The sequence below is a fragment of the Meleagris gallopavo genome, chromosome 5 (assembly GCF_000146605.3).
Source record: "Meleagris gallopavo isolate NT-WF06-2002-E0010 breed Aviagen turkey brand Nicholas breeding stock chromosome 5, Turkey_5.1, whole genome shotgun sequence".
NCBI classification, from domain to species: Eukaryota; Metazoa; Chordata; class Aves; order Galliformes; family Phasianidae; genus Meleagris; species Meleagris gallopavo.
In genome coordinates, this window is record NC_015015.2 from 57444986 (window position 1) to 57456617 (window position 11632).

An 11632-nucleotide genomic window follows, 5' to 3' on the forward strand; every position below is an offset into this window, starting at 1 on the left:
TTTTTGGTTGTAAGCAGTTGAACAAAGCAACCAGCCTGGATTTTCCTTCTCTTACTTGCAGGAAGAACAGATTCTTGCAGTGGTGATTCATGTTATGTGAACAACAGTAATGCTGCTTTTCAAGGCTTGATGATAGCAGAACATGTCAGTGAAATTTTTTGGTTCTATTCCACGTGAAGGAGACTTGCAGCGATGCCCATACATAGAAATCATGATCCATATTCAGGCTTGGGCACTCTGGCTGCTTAGGAAAAGTGAAAAGCTGCCAGAGATGCCTAGCTAGACCTTGGTCAGAGTGAGCAGAGAGGTATTTGGGATCCTCCTTTAATTAATTTAAATTAAAAGAATTAATCAGGAAACACTTAACACAGTTGGATACACTTCCTAATGCAAAAGATGCTCAGAATTCTCTTACGAGTTCTGATTTCACTGCTGGAATTTAAAGCTAAGATCCTCATCAGATCACTTCCCATGTCCAGGGCAGTCACCTCAGTTAGAAGGATTTCTAGAAATTCCCACTGGTAATTCTGCAGTCTCACTTCTCAGCTTTAATCATGAACAAAACCAGGAGAAATGGTGGAGAGAAACGTGAAGCAGCACAACCGCTTCTGTCACACTCAGCTATTCATCAGGCTAAGTCTGAGGAATGTGTTTGACAGACAAAGTGCTTTTTGGTGGAACGCTGCTTGCCTGGTATTCCTTCAGTTATTTTTAGAGGCATTTTCAGCTGTAGGTATCAGTAAGTGATAGCTCAGTATGGTTCTGTGCTGCGTTTTGGAGCAGTGGAAGCAGACGAGCAGCAGGATTGCTAAGGCTCTTCTTATTCCTGTGTCTCGAAAGAAATATTTCCTTTTCCTTTTAACACCTGGTTAGGTAGCCTTGGTCAGGTTTCTCTGCCCATGAAAAATGGTTCAACACCTCCTGAAAGATCCCAGTAGCAGGAATTGCTTCCTCAAGAAGCTGTATTGCTGCTGTTAGAGGCAGAACAGTACAATGTAGGGAGTACAAAACTCAGAAAAACAAAACTGAAGCTGCCGCTTTGGGAGCAGTATCAACTTATTCTAGGAACAGCAAACTTTCTTGGCTGTTCCTGGTGCTTTGAAGTTTCTGATCCAGTGGTGTCTGAAGTGCATCAAGACGTAAATTAATTACTCTGGTCTTTAAATGTTTCTCCCCAGGCAATTCGCATTTTGGTTCAGGAACGCTTGACGCAGGATGCCATAGCGAAGGCCAATCAGTCCAAAGAGGTTTGTATACACACTGCACACTTGTATCAATCCTACCTGGTGTTAATTATCATCTTGGTCACAATGGGTTCTGTTTAAACACTTTGTTTAAGAGGATGGTGGAAATTCACTTAGCACCGGCAGTTCTGATTCTGAAAGACCCAGAGAGCAGTAAGGAAAATTGTTGTGTGCAAATATTTGTACTGTGTGATACCACATGTAAATAGCTGCTTTCCCATCCTAGTGTATGCTGAGGGGTGACTGCTACAATTCAGTGCCAAGGGCCACAGTATCCACGGAAATGCGTGCCCTGACTTTTCATTGGGGTCAACTGTAGTGGCTGCATAAGCAGGTGGAATTTGCCTCTTATGGAGTGTTTTGCTGCTTAAGTCTTTGCGTATGTTTGAAGAATAGGATGTTGGCCACCTGGCTTCTCTCTCCTTTCCACCCCCCCCCCCTGCCCCAAGTGAGAAACAGTGGAAGAAACTTCAATTAAACATCAGATCATCCAGCATTTGGCACAGCAGCTGGTGGCATTGGGTGCAGCCAGGGAGGGGAGCCCCATGCCCTGCAGATGTATGCTGAGGAATGGCCCTGCTAAAGCAACTGGATCTGGTCAATGAGGGCAAGTCCCTTCCTCTCTTCTGGCAGCTGCTCAGAGCAGTCCGTGCTTTATTTATTATCATAACAGTGCTTATGGTGTTTACTAAGTGGCAGTCGCAGGTGCACAGAGATGCAATGCAGTGATTGCCAGAAGCCTTGGAACATGAAATCAGAGCTTTGGGCTTTTATATATCCAAAGACATAAAAGAGTAGGAAAACATGCAAACAGCTGGGACTGCTTTATTCATTTCAGTTTCTATAACTCCTAGTAAAAGGCTGCTTTTTGTTATTGTTAACATAGCTGCAAAGGTGATTTGTAGGGATCAAAATGCAGTTTGGCAGAACTAGCTGTTTGAGCAGCAGGGACTTTATTTCAGGACAGGATTCATAATTAGTGGGCTCTTCGAGTGTGGTCAGGTTCAGGTCTTAGGTTGAAATGTCATTGAATGTCATAATGTCATCAAGAGTGTATTCTTACTACAAATACTAATTTCCAAATGGGATGGAGGTGTACAAAAGGCAGGGGGTGGAGGCAGGGTAACAGCTTTGTGCCCATAGCCATCATCAGTATCGTAATATGCTGGATAAAGGAAGAAAATGTCTTAAAGAGAGGGGCTGACTGAGTCACAGGGTAGGAGTTTGGGGAATATAAATCTGTTTCTGACCTCGGCTGGCTCGTTAATAGCCCGAATACTAGCTAGTGACACTTCGTGTAATTATGTCCTGTCCCTAGAAATAGTTTATAACTGTTTGGCTTCTGCGTGGCTGACAATTTTATACAAAATGTCATGAGCTGTGCTCTTGGCAATATCAAGATATGGTGCTGAAAGATAAAATAGGTGTAGGAGTAGCCTTCCTGAAGGATACATATGAGGGTTGTGCTGGGGAGACTTACACTTCTGTGCTCAGGGTTTAAATTTACAAAATAAAGTGAGATTTATCCTGAGCTGTCAAGCTAAAGTTTTAAAGATAAAGAAGAAAGGGTTTTTAGATTATGTTGTGACTGGCTTGCAATTCAATGTATTCAGTGTCTGGATAGGGTTCAGATTTGTGCTGATATGCACTTAGCCTGTTTCAGGCTTCTCTTACTGGGTGAGTGTGTCCTAGGTAGAATCACAGAACCATAGGATGGCCTGGGTTGCAAAGGAGCACAGTGCTCACCCAGTCCCAACCCCCTGCTGTGTGCAGGTCGCCAGCCAGCAGCCCAGGCTGCCCAGAGCCACATCCAGCCTGGCCTTGAATGCCTGCAGGGATGGGGCATCCACAGCCTCCTTGGGCAACCTGTTCCAGTGCCTCACCACCCTCTGGCTGAAAAACTTCCTCCTCAGATCCAACCCAAACCTCCCCTGTCCCAGTTTAAGACTGTTCCCCTCTGTCCTATCACCATCCACCCTCACAAACAGCCGAGGAGGATTAAGTGGATCAAATGCCTTTGAAGCAGCCCTTCAGGATCACTCTGGGGCAGCTATACCTCTGCCTGCTTAAAGCTTCTGTGCAAATGAATGTGTTCCTGTTTGAATGCAGGAGCAGCGTGTGCCCCAGCAGCCCAGTGCCTGCTGTAAGACCACTGCTCTGTCAAGAATGGGCTCCACCAGAGGGAGCAGACAGCGGGGTGTGCAGCCAAAAGGGAGCTCATAGCAAGGGTGTGGGAGGAGGACATGGAAAGCAGCAGTGCTGTGCTTCCAGATGTCTGAAAACACCAGCTGCTTTGGAAGTGTTGCTGTGGTCGCTCGGCGTTGGAGGTGCCTGCAGTTGGCAGGCAGGATGATTTTTATTGTGCGAGTCAGATGCTGAGAGAAGTTGCATAGTAAAAGCAAAAGCTTAAGGTTGTCCTTGTTGAAATAAATGTGTGTGCACACTGAAACGTGGGGAGTGGTTGTTCACTGTGCCTTCTCCGTGGCTGGAGAAGGTAAAGAAATAAAGCAGTACTTAGAAATGAGCACTAATAAAACTTGTGGTTGCACAGTTTCTCAGAGCAAGCGTTCAGAATTTAGTGTTTAGGTTTATTTCTAAGCTCAACACTTGAGTTAATGCTTCTGAGGATGCTGATGGAGGCTGCAAGTACAGTGCTTGAGAAACTCGATCGCAGAGGACTTTTAAGCTTGCTTTCGAATCAGCCAGTGCTTTGACATCTGGCAGCTGTTTAAAGGCAATAGTTACTAAGAAAGCCCAGTTTGTGCATGCTTATTGTTTGTCTGACTTGGGGATGTGGCTGCATTGAGTGCTCTGCAGTGCAGTTGTTAGCCTTTTAAGGATTGAATATGGGCAGTGTGCGTTCAGTGGGACTCACTCAACAAGTAGGGGGAATATTATTCAGGATGAAGACTAATTATTGTTATTAGTGCTCTGGGTTTGAAGTTTCAGAACACAAAGGCAGATGTAATCAAGCACGATGATTTTTTTGTCACGTGTATCTGTAGAAGCAAAACTCAGGTGTCATCTCCAGGATTATCTGGGGTGGTATTTTATTTGCCAAACATGCAATGTGACATTTCTAATTGTACCTGCAATGTTTTTTCTCTTCAAAGGGTTTGCCCGTTGCCTTAGAAAAACACATTCTTGGTTTTGACACAGGAGGTAAGCAGGTCCCTTAATTTTACTTCTAAACAGCAATGTTTGTCGTTGTCAAGTGTGTTATTGTCAAATAGATAATGTCTACAGAGGAAAAAAAAGCCAACCCAATTCCTCTGGAGCGTGCAGTGGAAAGAATTGCTCCCTCCCAGCATATTTATGAGCACTCCTGAGCTTTTTGTGTTGAAACAGAAAAGCACAAATCTTGGCTGTGGAGTATATCATTATTGAAATATTACTCTGAAACAGTTTTCAATAGCAGACCCACTTGCACGTGGAAGGAATGCATCTTGTTGCTGTTGTCTTGTACAAGCTTTCTCCTACCAGCAGAGGACCCTTGTGCTTCTCCCATGCATTCCAGCTACCTGCTTTACCTAAATCTAACTGGAGGCATCTATTGGCGTGACCCAATAGATTGTTTTGCAGGCAGTAGTCAGACGTCCTGGACTTCTCTGGTCTGCTTTCCCTTTTGCCCCATGTACAACTGAGTTACTGCTTGGAATACTTTGTACTGACCTGACTTAGCTGGGGATTACTGCGAGGGCCGCGTGGAGCTGAGTGAGGTTTTGCAGAGCACTCTGTGCAGGGCAAGTTCTGCCTCTTTCTTTAAGTATGAAAAACCACAAGCGTGAATCAGATGTAAATGCTTGACACGACTTTCTGCATCTCACCCAGATGCTGTTATCAATGAAGCTGCCCAAATTCTGCGGTTGCTGCACATAGAGGAGCTCCGAGAGCTGCAGACAAAAATCAACGAAGCCATCGTCGCAGTTCAGGCCATTATTGCTGATCCCAAGACTGACCACAGACTGGGAAAAGTAGGGAGATGAAGGGGTTGGAACCTCCAGTCTCCCGTGTACTTGGTATGGTTAGGCACAACGTGCAGCTCTGTACAACTCTGGCATGCAGTTTGAAATGGATGTTATCTCACTGATTTGAAAGAAAACAGGAAGTCGAATTCTGACTGTTCTAGTGAATTATCTTTCTTTAAATAAATGAAGTCGGGGAAGTAGAAACAAATGGTTGTCATTAGCTGTGTGTTGGCAAAGATGGTTCTCTGTGCTTGTGTTTTGTTTTTTTTCTTTTCCCCATTGTTTGGCTTTGAGTTGAGAAAGGGAGTGTTTCATAAAGGCTTTTTTGCTGAGGTCCTGCCATGCGACCAGCTTATTCCTGCCTTGCTTGCTCCTTCTCTGCAGTCTGCCCTATGACTGAAACATTTAAAAACTAAATCCAAGAGGAAACATAACCATTTTATTCAATTAATGAAATAACCTAGAAAAAGTGAAGCATAACAACTTGAAGTGTATTTCTGAACATGTATTGGTCGATGGTAGGTAGGTCTATGAAGGCACTTGGGGGACCAACAAGCATGAACAGATCGATTCTTCTAGCATATTCTTCTAATATAAATACTAAAAGACATGCATTGAGGCAGTGTGGAAAATACAGAACTGTCTTCTGGAAAAAACTTCAGCACCTTTGCTGTATCACAAAACTGTTCTGCACACTTCTGAACATGGCTTCAGGGCTGTGGGTTACTTAGATCTGACAAGATACTGCACCCCAAACTTCCCATTTGTGCTTATTTTTGGATAAAAGGACCTGATGGTCAGATTGTCATACCATTAAAAATCCATTCTAAATCCATTCTTCTTCCAATAAAATAAAGTATTTGAATAAGAAAACTAGACTTGAAATTTGCTTGCATAAGCAAGAGTTAGAGTAATGGCCTTAAGATTCACAGGACCATTTCTTCTAATATTAATATTTCTCACTTTAAAAAAAAAATACAGTAGTAAAGACCTGAGGTATAACTTCAAAACCACATAATCTTTTGCAGGACGGAAGGTTGCTTCATTGGCCTTAGTGAAGGGCTTCTCCCTTGTATGCAGTGACAGTTTTCTGGGTCTGAGGTCCTTTTAGGTGTGAAGTTGTCATTGCTATTTCCTTGCTGCAGAGAGAAATTGATCTCTTTAGCTTGTCTGCCATCTAATGCAAAGAGAAAGGGGATGGGGGTTTTTTTGTGTTTTACCTCCAGGGCAGTAGGGATAAACTGCTGTGATTCCATAGAGATGCGATCGGTGCTCTGGAAGATACTCGTCAGTGAAGGAGCCGGTTTCTTTATTGACAGCAATCACACCATCACTGTGGACAGAGGAAAAATGTTATATCTGCCTGTGGTTTTTTTTTTCTTTTACCCCATCTACGCGCAGTTAAGGACAGAGGCAGCTACAAAGAGAGGGCTGAACACCTGCAGAACAAATCAAAAGAAACGTGCCCCATTCCATTGACTTCCACGTGCGGCTCGCTCAGCACGTTGGTGATGCAGAATCACAGAGCCAGCCTTCCAAGGAGAGATTATCTCCCTGAGAGCCTCGTCCAAGTGCAGCCAGCACTTAAGTGTTTGTTATAATCTGCTAAGATGTGACTGAAGTTTGAGAGCTTCCAGCTGGAGTGGGAATAGAGGCGAGGTCCTGATGACCCCGATGCCTTTGGTAGGGTGGGGGGGGGGAAGAGGGAGAGGGAACAACTGAGGACAGCATCTTTTCTTTCACTTAATCTGAATTCAAAAGCCCGGGCCAAGTTCTAGTTAGAAAAAACAACCGCACCATTTCTATCCCTCCCAGTAAGATGGAGTTGTTTCTAAACATCTCTCCTGTGCAATAAGGAAGCTTTACAAGTGGCTGCTGCCCAGCATGGCACTGCAGAGGGCTGAGGCCAGGATTTTGATGAGGTTTCAGGCCCGAGGCAGCACTTGTTTTCCCCTTCCGGAGTGGGTTTTCTCCCCTTACCGTCTCCAGTCGGTGTGGTAGAAGTGACTGGCATAACTAATGATGCTGAAGGGGTAGTTGAGGTTGTTGTGTATGATGCGCCTGCCTGCTCCGTCAGGGAACGTGCACTCCAGCTTCTTCGTTCCTTGTCAAAAGCAAGAGGGTTACCAGGCCATGCAAACAAATAAACACACACTCACCGGATCCATTAATTTTGCAGCAGCTTCTCAGCCCAAGGATGCAGAAGCTGCAAATCCCCCCAACCCAGCCACGCTTCAAGTCTTTTGCACCAGGACAGTGGAAGGGGATGGAGTGGAGTGCAGGTGTCAGCAGGCTAAAGACTGAGCTGTTCTTCCCACTTAGTGGACTCGTGGCCCAACCTCAGTGCAGTTACCTGCATCTGCCCAACACAGCAGCTTGGAGAAGGGGTCGAACGTCAGGCCGTTGGGCAGCCCGATGTCTTTATTCACCAACACTCTCCTATTGGCTCCACTGACAGTAGAAGTTTCAATTTTCGGTGCTTCTCGATTCCAGTCCGTCCAGTAAAGGTTGCTTGGGAGATAATTATATAGTGAGCAAACAGGACACGCAACAATAAGGACAGGAAGGAGAACACTGGCTTTCTCTACAGCACTGGTTCTTATCAGGAGGGAGGCCTGGTTTTTCCCTTCTGCTGCCTGGAATAGATCTTTATTTGAGCTGAAAAACCACTAAAAGAAAACCAGAATGATGTCAAACTTGTTTACGACCCAAACTGTAGCTTCTAGATGAGGGTGAGCCTTAGGAGTAGCACATTCTGTATTGCAACAGCACCCTAGGGGCACGGCTTGTGTTTTCAAACGCTGTATTTCAAAGCTTTTAAAACTAATCCCGACACTGAAACAGCAGGTTTAGCCAAACCCTGAATTATTAAATGAAAGGAGGGAGAGGGGGAACAGAGCCAGTCCTTCCTGCAGGGCGTGCAGTGCAGGGAAGCTGCTCCCAGGGCCAGGATGGGGTCTTGGTACTGCAAGGAGTAATAAGCTGCCCTGGTCATGACCAGTCCCACTTCAAGCACTCCCCGAAATACAACTCCTATTGCAAATTGGGTGAATGCCATCCTAAAAGAGTCTTGCAAAACCTGCAGACAAAGGGTCTCACCCTCGGACGGGGTCCACTGTGATGGCCCGAGGATTGACAAGGTCGGTGTCGAAGAGCACCCGTCGCTCCGAGCCGTCCAGCTGCGCTCGTTCAATCTTATCCAGGCCGCTGTCGGTCCAGAACATGGCTCTGCGCAGGTGGTCCACTGCCAGCCCCTCGGGGCTGATGAGCCCTGCGGGAGGGGTGAGGTGCTCAGCGATGGGGACGCGTGGATCCTGGTGCACCGCCAGCCCCATAGCCAGAGCGAGGACGGAGTCCGGGACGGACCCAGCAGAGCTGGCCTTGAGCAGGCAGCGGGCACACACCTGAGTTGATAATGGTCTCTGGCTCAGCGCCTGGCTCCAGGCTTGCCCGGCTGATGGTTCGCCCGGCCACGTCAGTCCAATAGATCGTCTTCTCCCGGCAGTCGTAATCAATCCCTACCACGATGGAGCCCTGGGTTGCAACAGACACAGTGAAATCCTGCCTTGATGGCAGCTGGGATCCTCAGTGGGTGCCCTCATCCCACCAGCCAGCATCTGGGGCAAGATGAGAGGTGCAGCAATAGGAACTGATGCTCAGATCCCTTTTCCCTAGCAAAATCCTTCTGGCTGCGAGCCTCCCGCTGACCCCTGCAGCAGGGCTCCCAGGCAGCTGCTGCAGGCGCACACCCACGTCCAGCTGGGACTGAAACCCTTGGACTCAAGGAGAGATTTCTGCAACAGTGAGGCCATCCCGAGGGTCACCGTCAGCAAGGGGGAAGGGAGGACTTTTGGCAAGCTGGCTATTGCTTCCCAGTGTGCAGGGGAGTTTCTCTCCGTCAGGCTGGCCAGGCTGGAATGGACACATTCCCAGAGGAGTCAGAGGAAGGAAAAAGGCGAATTTTTGGAGAGTTCTGCTACTTGGCCACTACCGCAAGCCCCAGATCCCCTTCCCAAACCCCAGCGCTACTTTACATGCAGGGAGAGCAGGGTCTTGGCTGCCTCCTTCTGCAGTCGCGTGCCATTGAGTGGCAGATAGCCGATCTGCTGGCCCTGGGCATACAGCAGGAAGGTCCCTGCGGCCGGCGGGGACACGTCGGGACGCGGCGAAGGCCGGATGCTGGGCGGTGCAACGCTGGGGAGACCTGGACACACCACAGAGGGGACGAGGAGAGAGATGGCTCCGAGCGCATCAGGGCGGATGGCACTCAGGGCACGGGGTCCCAAAGCTCTTACATGGTGGGGGGCTGCCTGGCTCCGAGCGCGTGCCTTGGATCTCCCTGCCGCTCTCGTCCACGCACCAGCAGTACCCGCTGTCCCCGTGGCACTGCAGTGGGGTGAAGTGGCCCTGTGCATCACACTGTGGCACATACTGGTCGCCGCGGGGGCTGCCGCCGTAGTGCTCCAGCAGGCTCTGCCGCCAGCGCTCGCACATGGTTGGGGGACGTTCTGAAGGCTCTGGCGTGGGAATGGTGACCGTCACCTGCCTGCCCACGTGCAGGGACTTCACTGGAGCCTTGCTGGGTGCTCTGGTGACGAGGCTGGGATGCTTTGGGGAGGACGGCTCTATGGCACCCACCTGGGTTCCCGCAGCGCGGCGGCGTGCTGCCCGGTGCTGTCCTGGTGCCGGCGATCTCCTGCCCCGCGCTGTCCACGCACCAGCAGTACCCGGTGCTGCCATGGCACTGCAGGGGCCGATAGTTGCCCTGCTCGTCACACTGTGGCACGTGCCCATTGCCCACGGGTGAGGGGCCCGGTGGCACTGCCCGTGGGTACAGCCGCTCGTGCTCACATGGTGTCAGCTGCTGGGAGGAACCTGCAGGCAGAGAAACACCTCCGGCACACAGGAGGCCAGGGGGCAGTTTGAAGCTGGGCACCCTGTGCTGCTATAACCCTATGGGCCAGGGGGTCCTAATGACTCGGGAGCTCCTGAGATGCCCCAACAGCCATTTGGCAGAATCTGCGAAGGGTCCCCTCCTCTTGCCCTGTCCCATTCTGCTGGCGGCCAAGGCAATAATGGCAGTGGGGACTTAGGCCCCACGCAGCCTCCTCTGTCACACAGCACAACCACGCAGCCTGGCATGCTTTGCTCTAGCACCTAGGTGCATGCCAATCTCACAGAGATGCCAGCGAAATGCTGAAGTTCCCAATGGCTATTTCCTCCATTGATCCCATAGGGATGCCTACAAAATGCGGAAGGACCCGAACCCCATCATCTTCACCAATCCCACAGAGATGCCAGCAAAATGCCAAAGGACCTGATTCTCATCCTTTCTGCTTATCTCACAGAGATGCCAACAAAATGCAGAAGGACCCAGCTCATTTCCTCCACCAATCCCATAGAGATGCCAAGAAAATGCTGAATGATCCAATCCTCATTTCCTCTACTGATCCCATAGAGATGCCAACAAAATGCCGAAGGACCCAAATCCCATCCCGTCCATCAATCCAGTAGAGATGCCAACAAAACATCATAAGATGCAGCCTGCATCCCCTCTGCTAATCCCACAGAGATGCCAATGAAATGCCAAAGGACACGGCCTCCATCCTCTCTATTGGTGCCAACAGAACGACAAAGGACCCGACCCCCACGCCCTCTGTTGATCCCACAGAAATGCCAAATGACCCAACCCCCATCCCCTTTATCAATCCGATAGAAACGCCAAAGGATCCGATCCCCACCTCCTCAGCTGATCCTATAGACGTGCTGAAGGTCCTGACCCCTTATCCCCACGTGCTGAGCACAGCAAGGCAGCACCCACCTGGGTTCCCGCAGCGCGGCGGCGTGCTGCCCGCTGCTGTCCTGGTGCCAGCAATCTCCTGCCCCGAGGCATCCACACACCAGCAGTACCCACTGCCACTGTGGCACTGCAGGGGCCGGTAGCTGCCCTGCTCATCACACTGTGGCACGTGTCCTGGTGTCCGTGGGTACAGCCGCTCGTGCTCACACGGCGTCAACCGCTGCGTGCTGCTTTGTGCTGCGGGCAAATCCGAAGCACCAGCAGTGAGGATGGGGACTCCATGCTGAGGCACGGGGATGTCGCATGCCTCAGCCGCAGCCTTACCATGAGTGCACTGAAAGCCGTCGCCTTCGTAGCCGGGCTGGCACTGGCAGGAGAATGAACCCGGCGTGTTGTAGCAGGTGGCAGCAGGGTGACACAGGTTTAGGGTGCACTCATCCACATCTGTGCAAGGCAGGACATGGTCAGATGGGGCAGGACAACCAGCATCTCCCCGCCACACCGGCCATCCTGCCCGTACCGGAGCAGACGCGGCCGTCGCCGGCGTACCCGGGCAGGCACTCGCAGGCAGGCTGACCCCCGGCACGGGGCAGGCAGCGCGCCCGGTCCCTCGGAGCGCA

The 11632-nt window shown here is 49.7% G+C and overlaps 2 protein-coding genes across 2 annotated transcripts in view; one reads left to right on the plus strand and one right to left on the minus strand.

The window, feature by feature from the left end:
* RTRAF (RNA transcription, translation and transport factor) overlaps positions 1–5420 on the plus strand; it is a 12721-nt gene extending 7301 nt beyond the window's left edge. Inside the window, exons 6-8 of the mRNA XM_003206853.4 lie at positions 1179–1247; positions 4358–4406; positions 5076–5420. Coding sequence (XP_003206901.1) covers positions 1179–1247; positions 4358–4406; positions 5076–5230 — 273 coding nt within the window. The 3' untranslated portion in view covers positions 5231–5420. The remainder of the gene's footprint in view (positions 1–1178; positions 1248–4357; positions 4407–5075) is intronic.
* Positions 5421–5629: 209 nt separating this feature from the next.
* NID2 (nidogen 2) overlaps positions 5630–11632 on the minus strand; it is a 13948-nt gene continuing 7945 nt past the window's right edge. The window contains exons 13-24 of the mRNA XM_010712184.1: positions 11533–11632; positions 11337–11456; positions 11034–11249; positions 9851–10087; positions 9508–9729; positions 9247–9416; positions 8617–8746; positions 8312–8483; positions 7566–7723; positions 7193–7316; positions 6433–6545; positions 5630–6351 (exon numbers count right to left, since the gene is read on the minus strand). Of these exons, the coding sequence (XP_010710486.1) occupies positions 6341–6351; positions 6433–6545; positions 7193–7316; positions 7566–7723; positions 8312–8483; positions 8617–8746; positions 9247–9416; positions 9508–9729; positions 9851–10087; positions 11034–11249; positions 11337–11456; positions 11533–11632 (1773 nt within the window). The 3' untranslated portion in view covers positions 5630–6340. The remainder of the gene's footprint in view (positions 6352–6432; positions 6546–7192; positions 7317–7565; positions 7724–8311; positions 8484–8616; positions 8747–9246; positions 9417–9507; positions 9730–9850; positions 10088–11033; positions 11250–11336; positions 11457–11532) is intronic.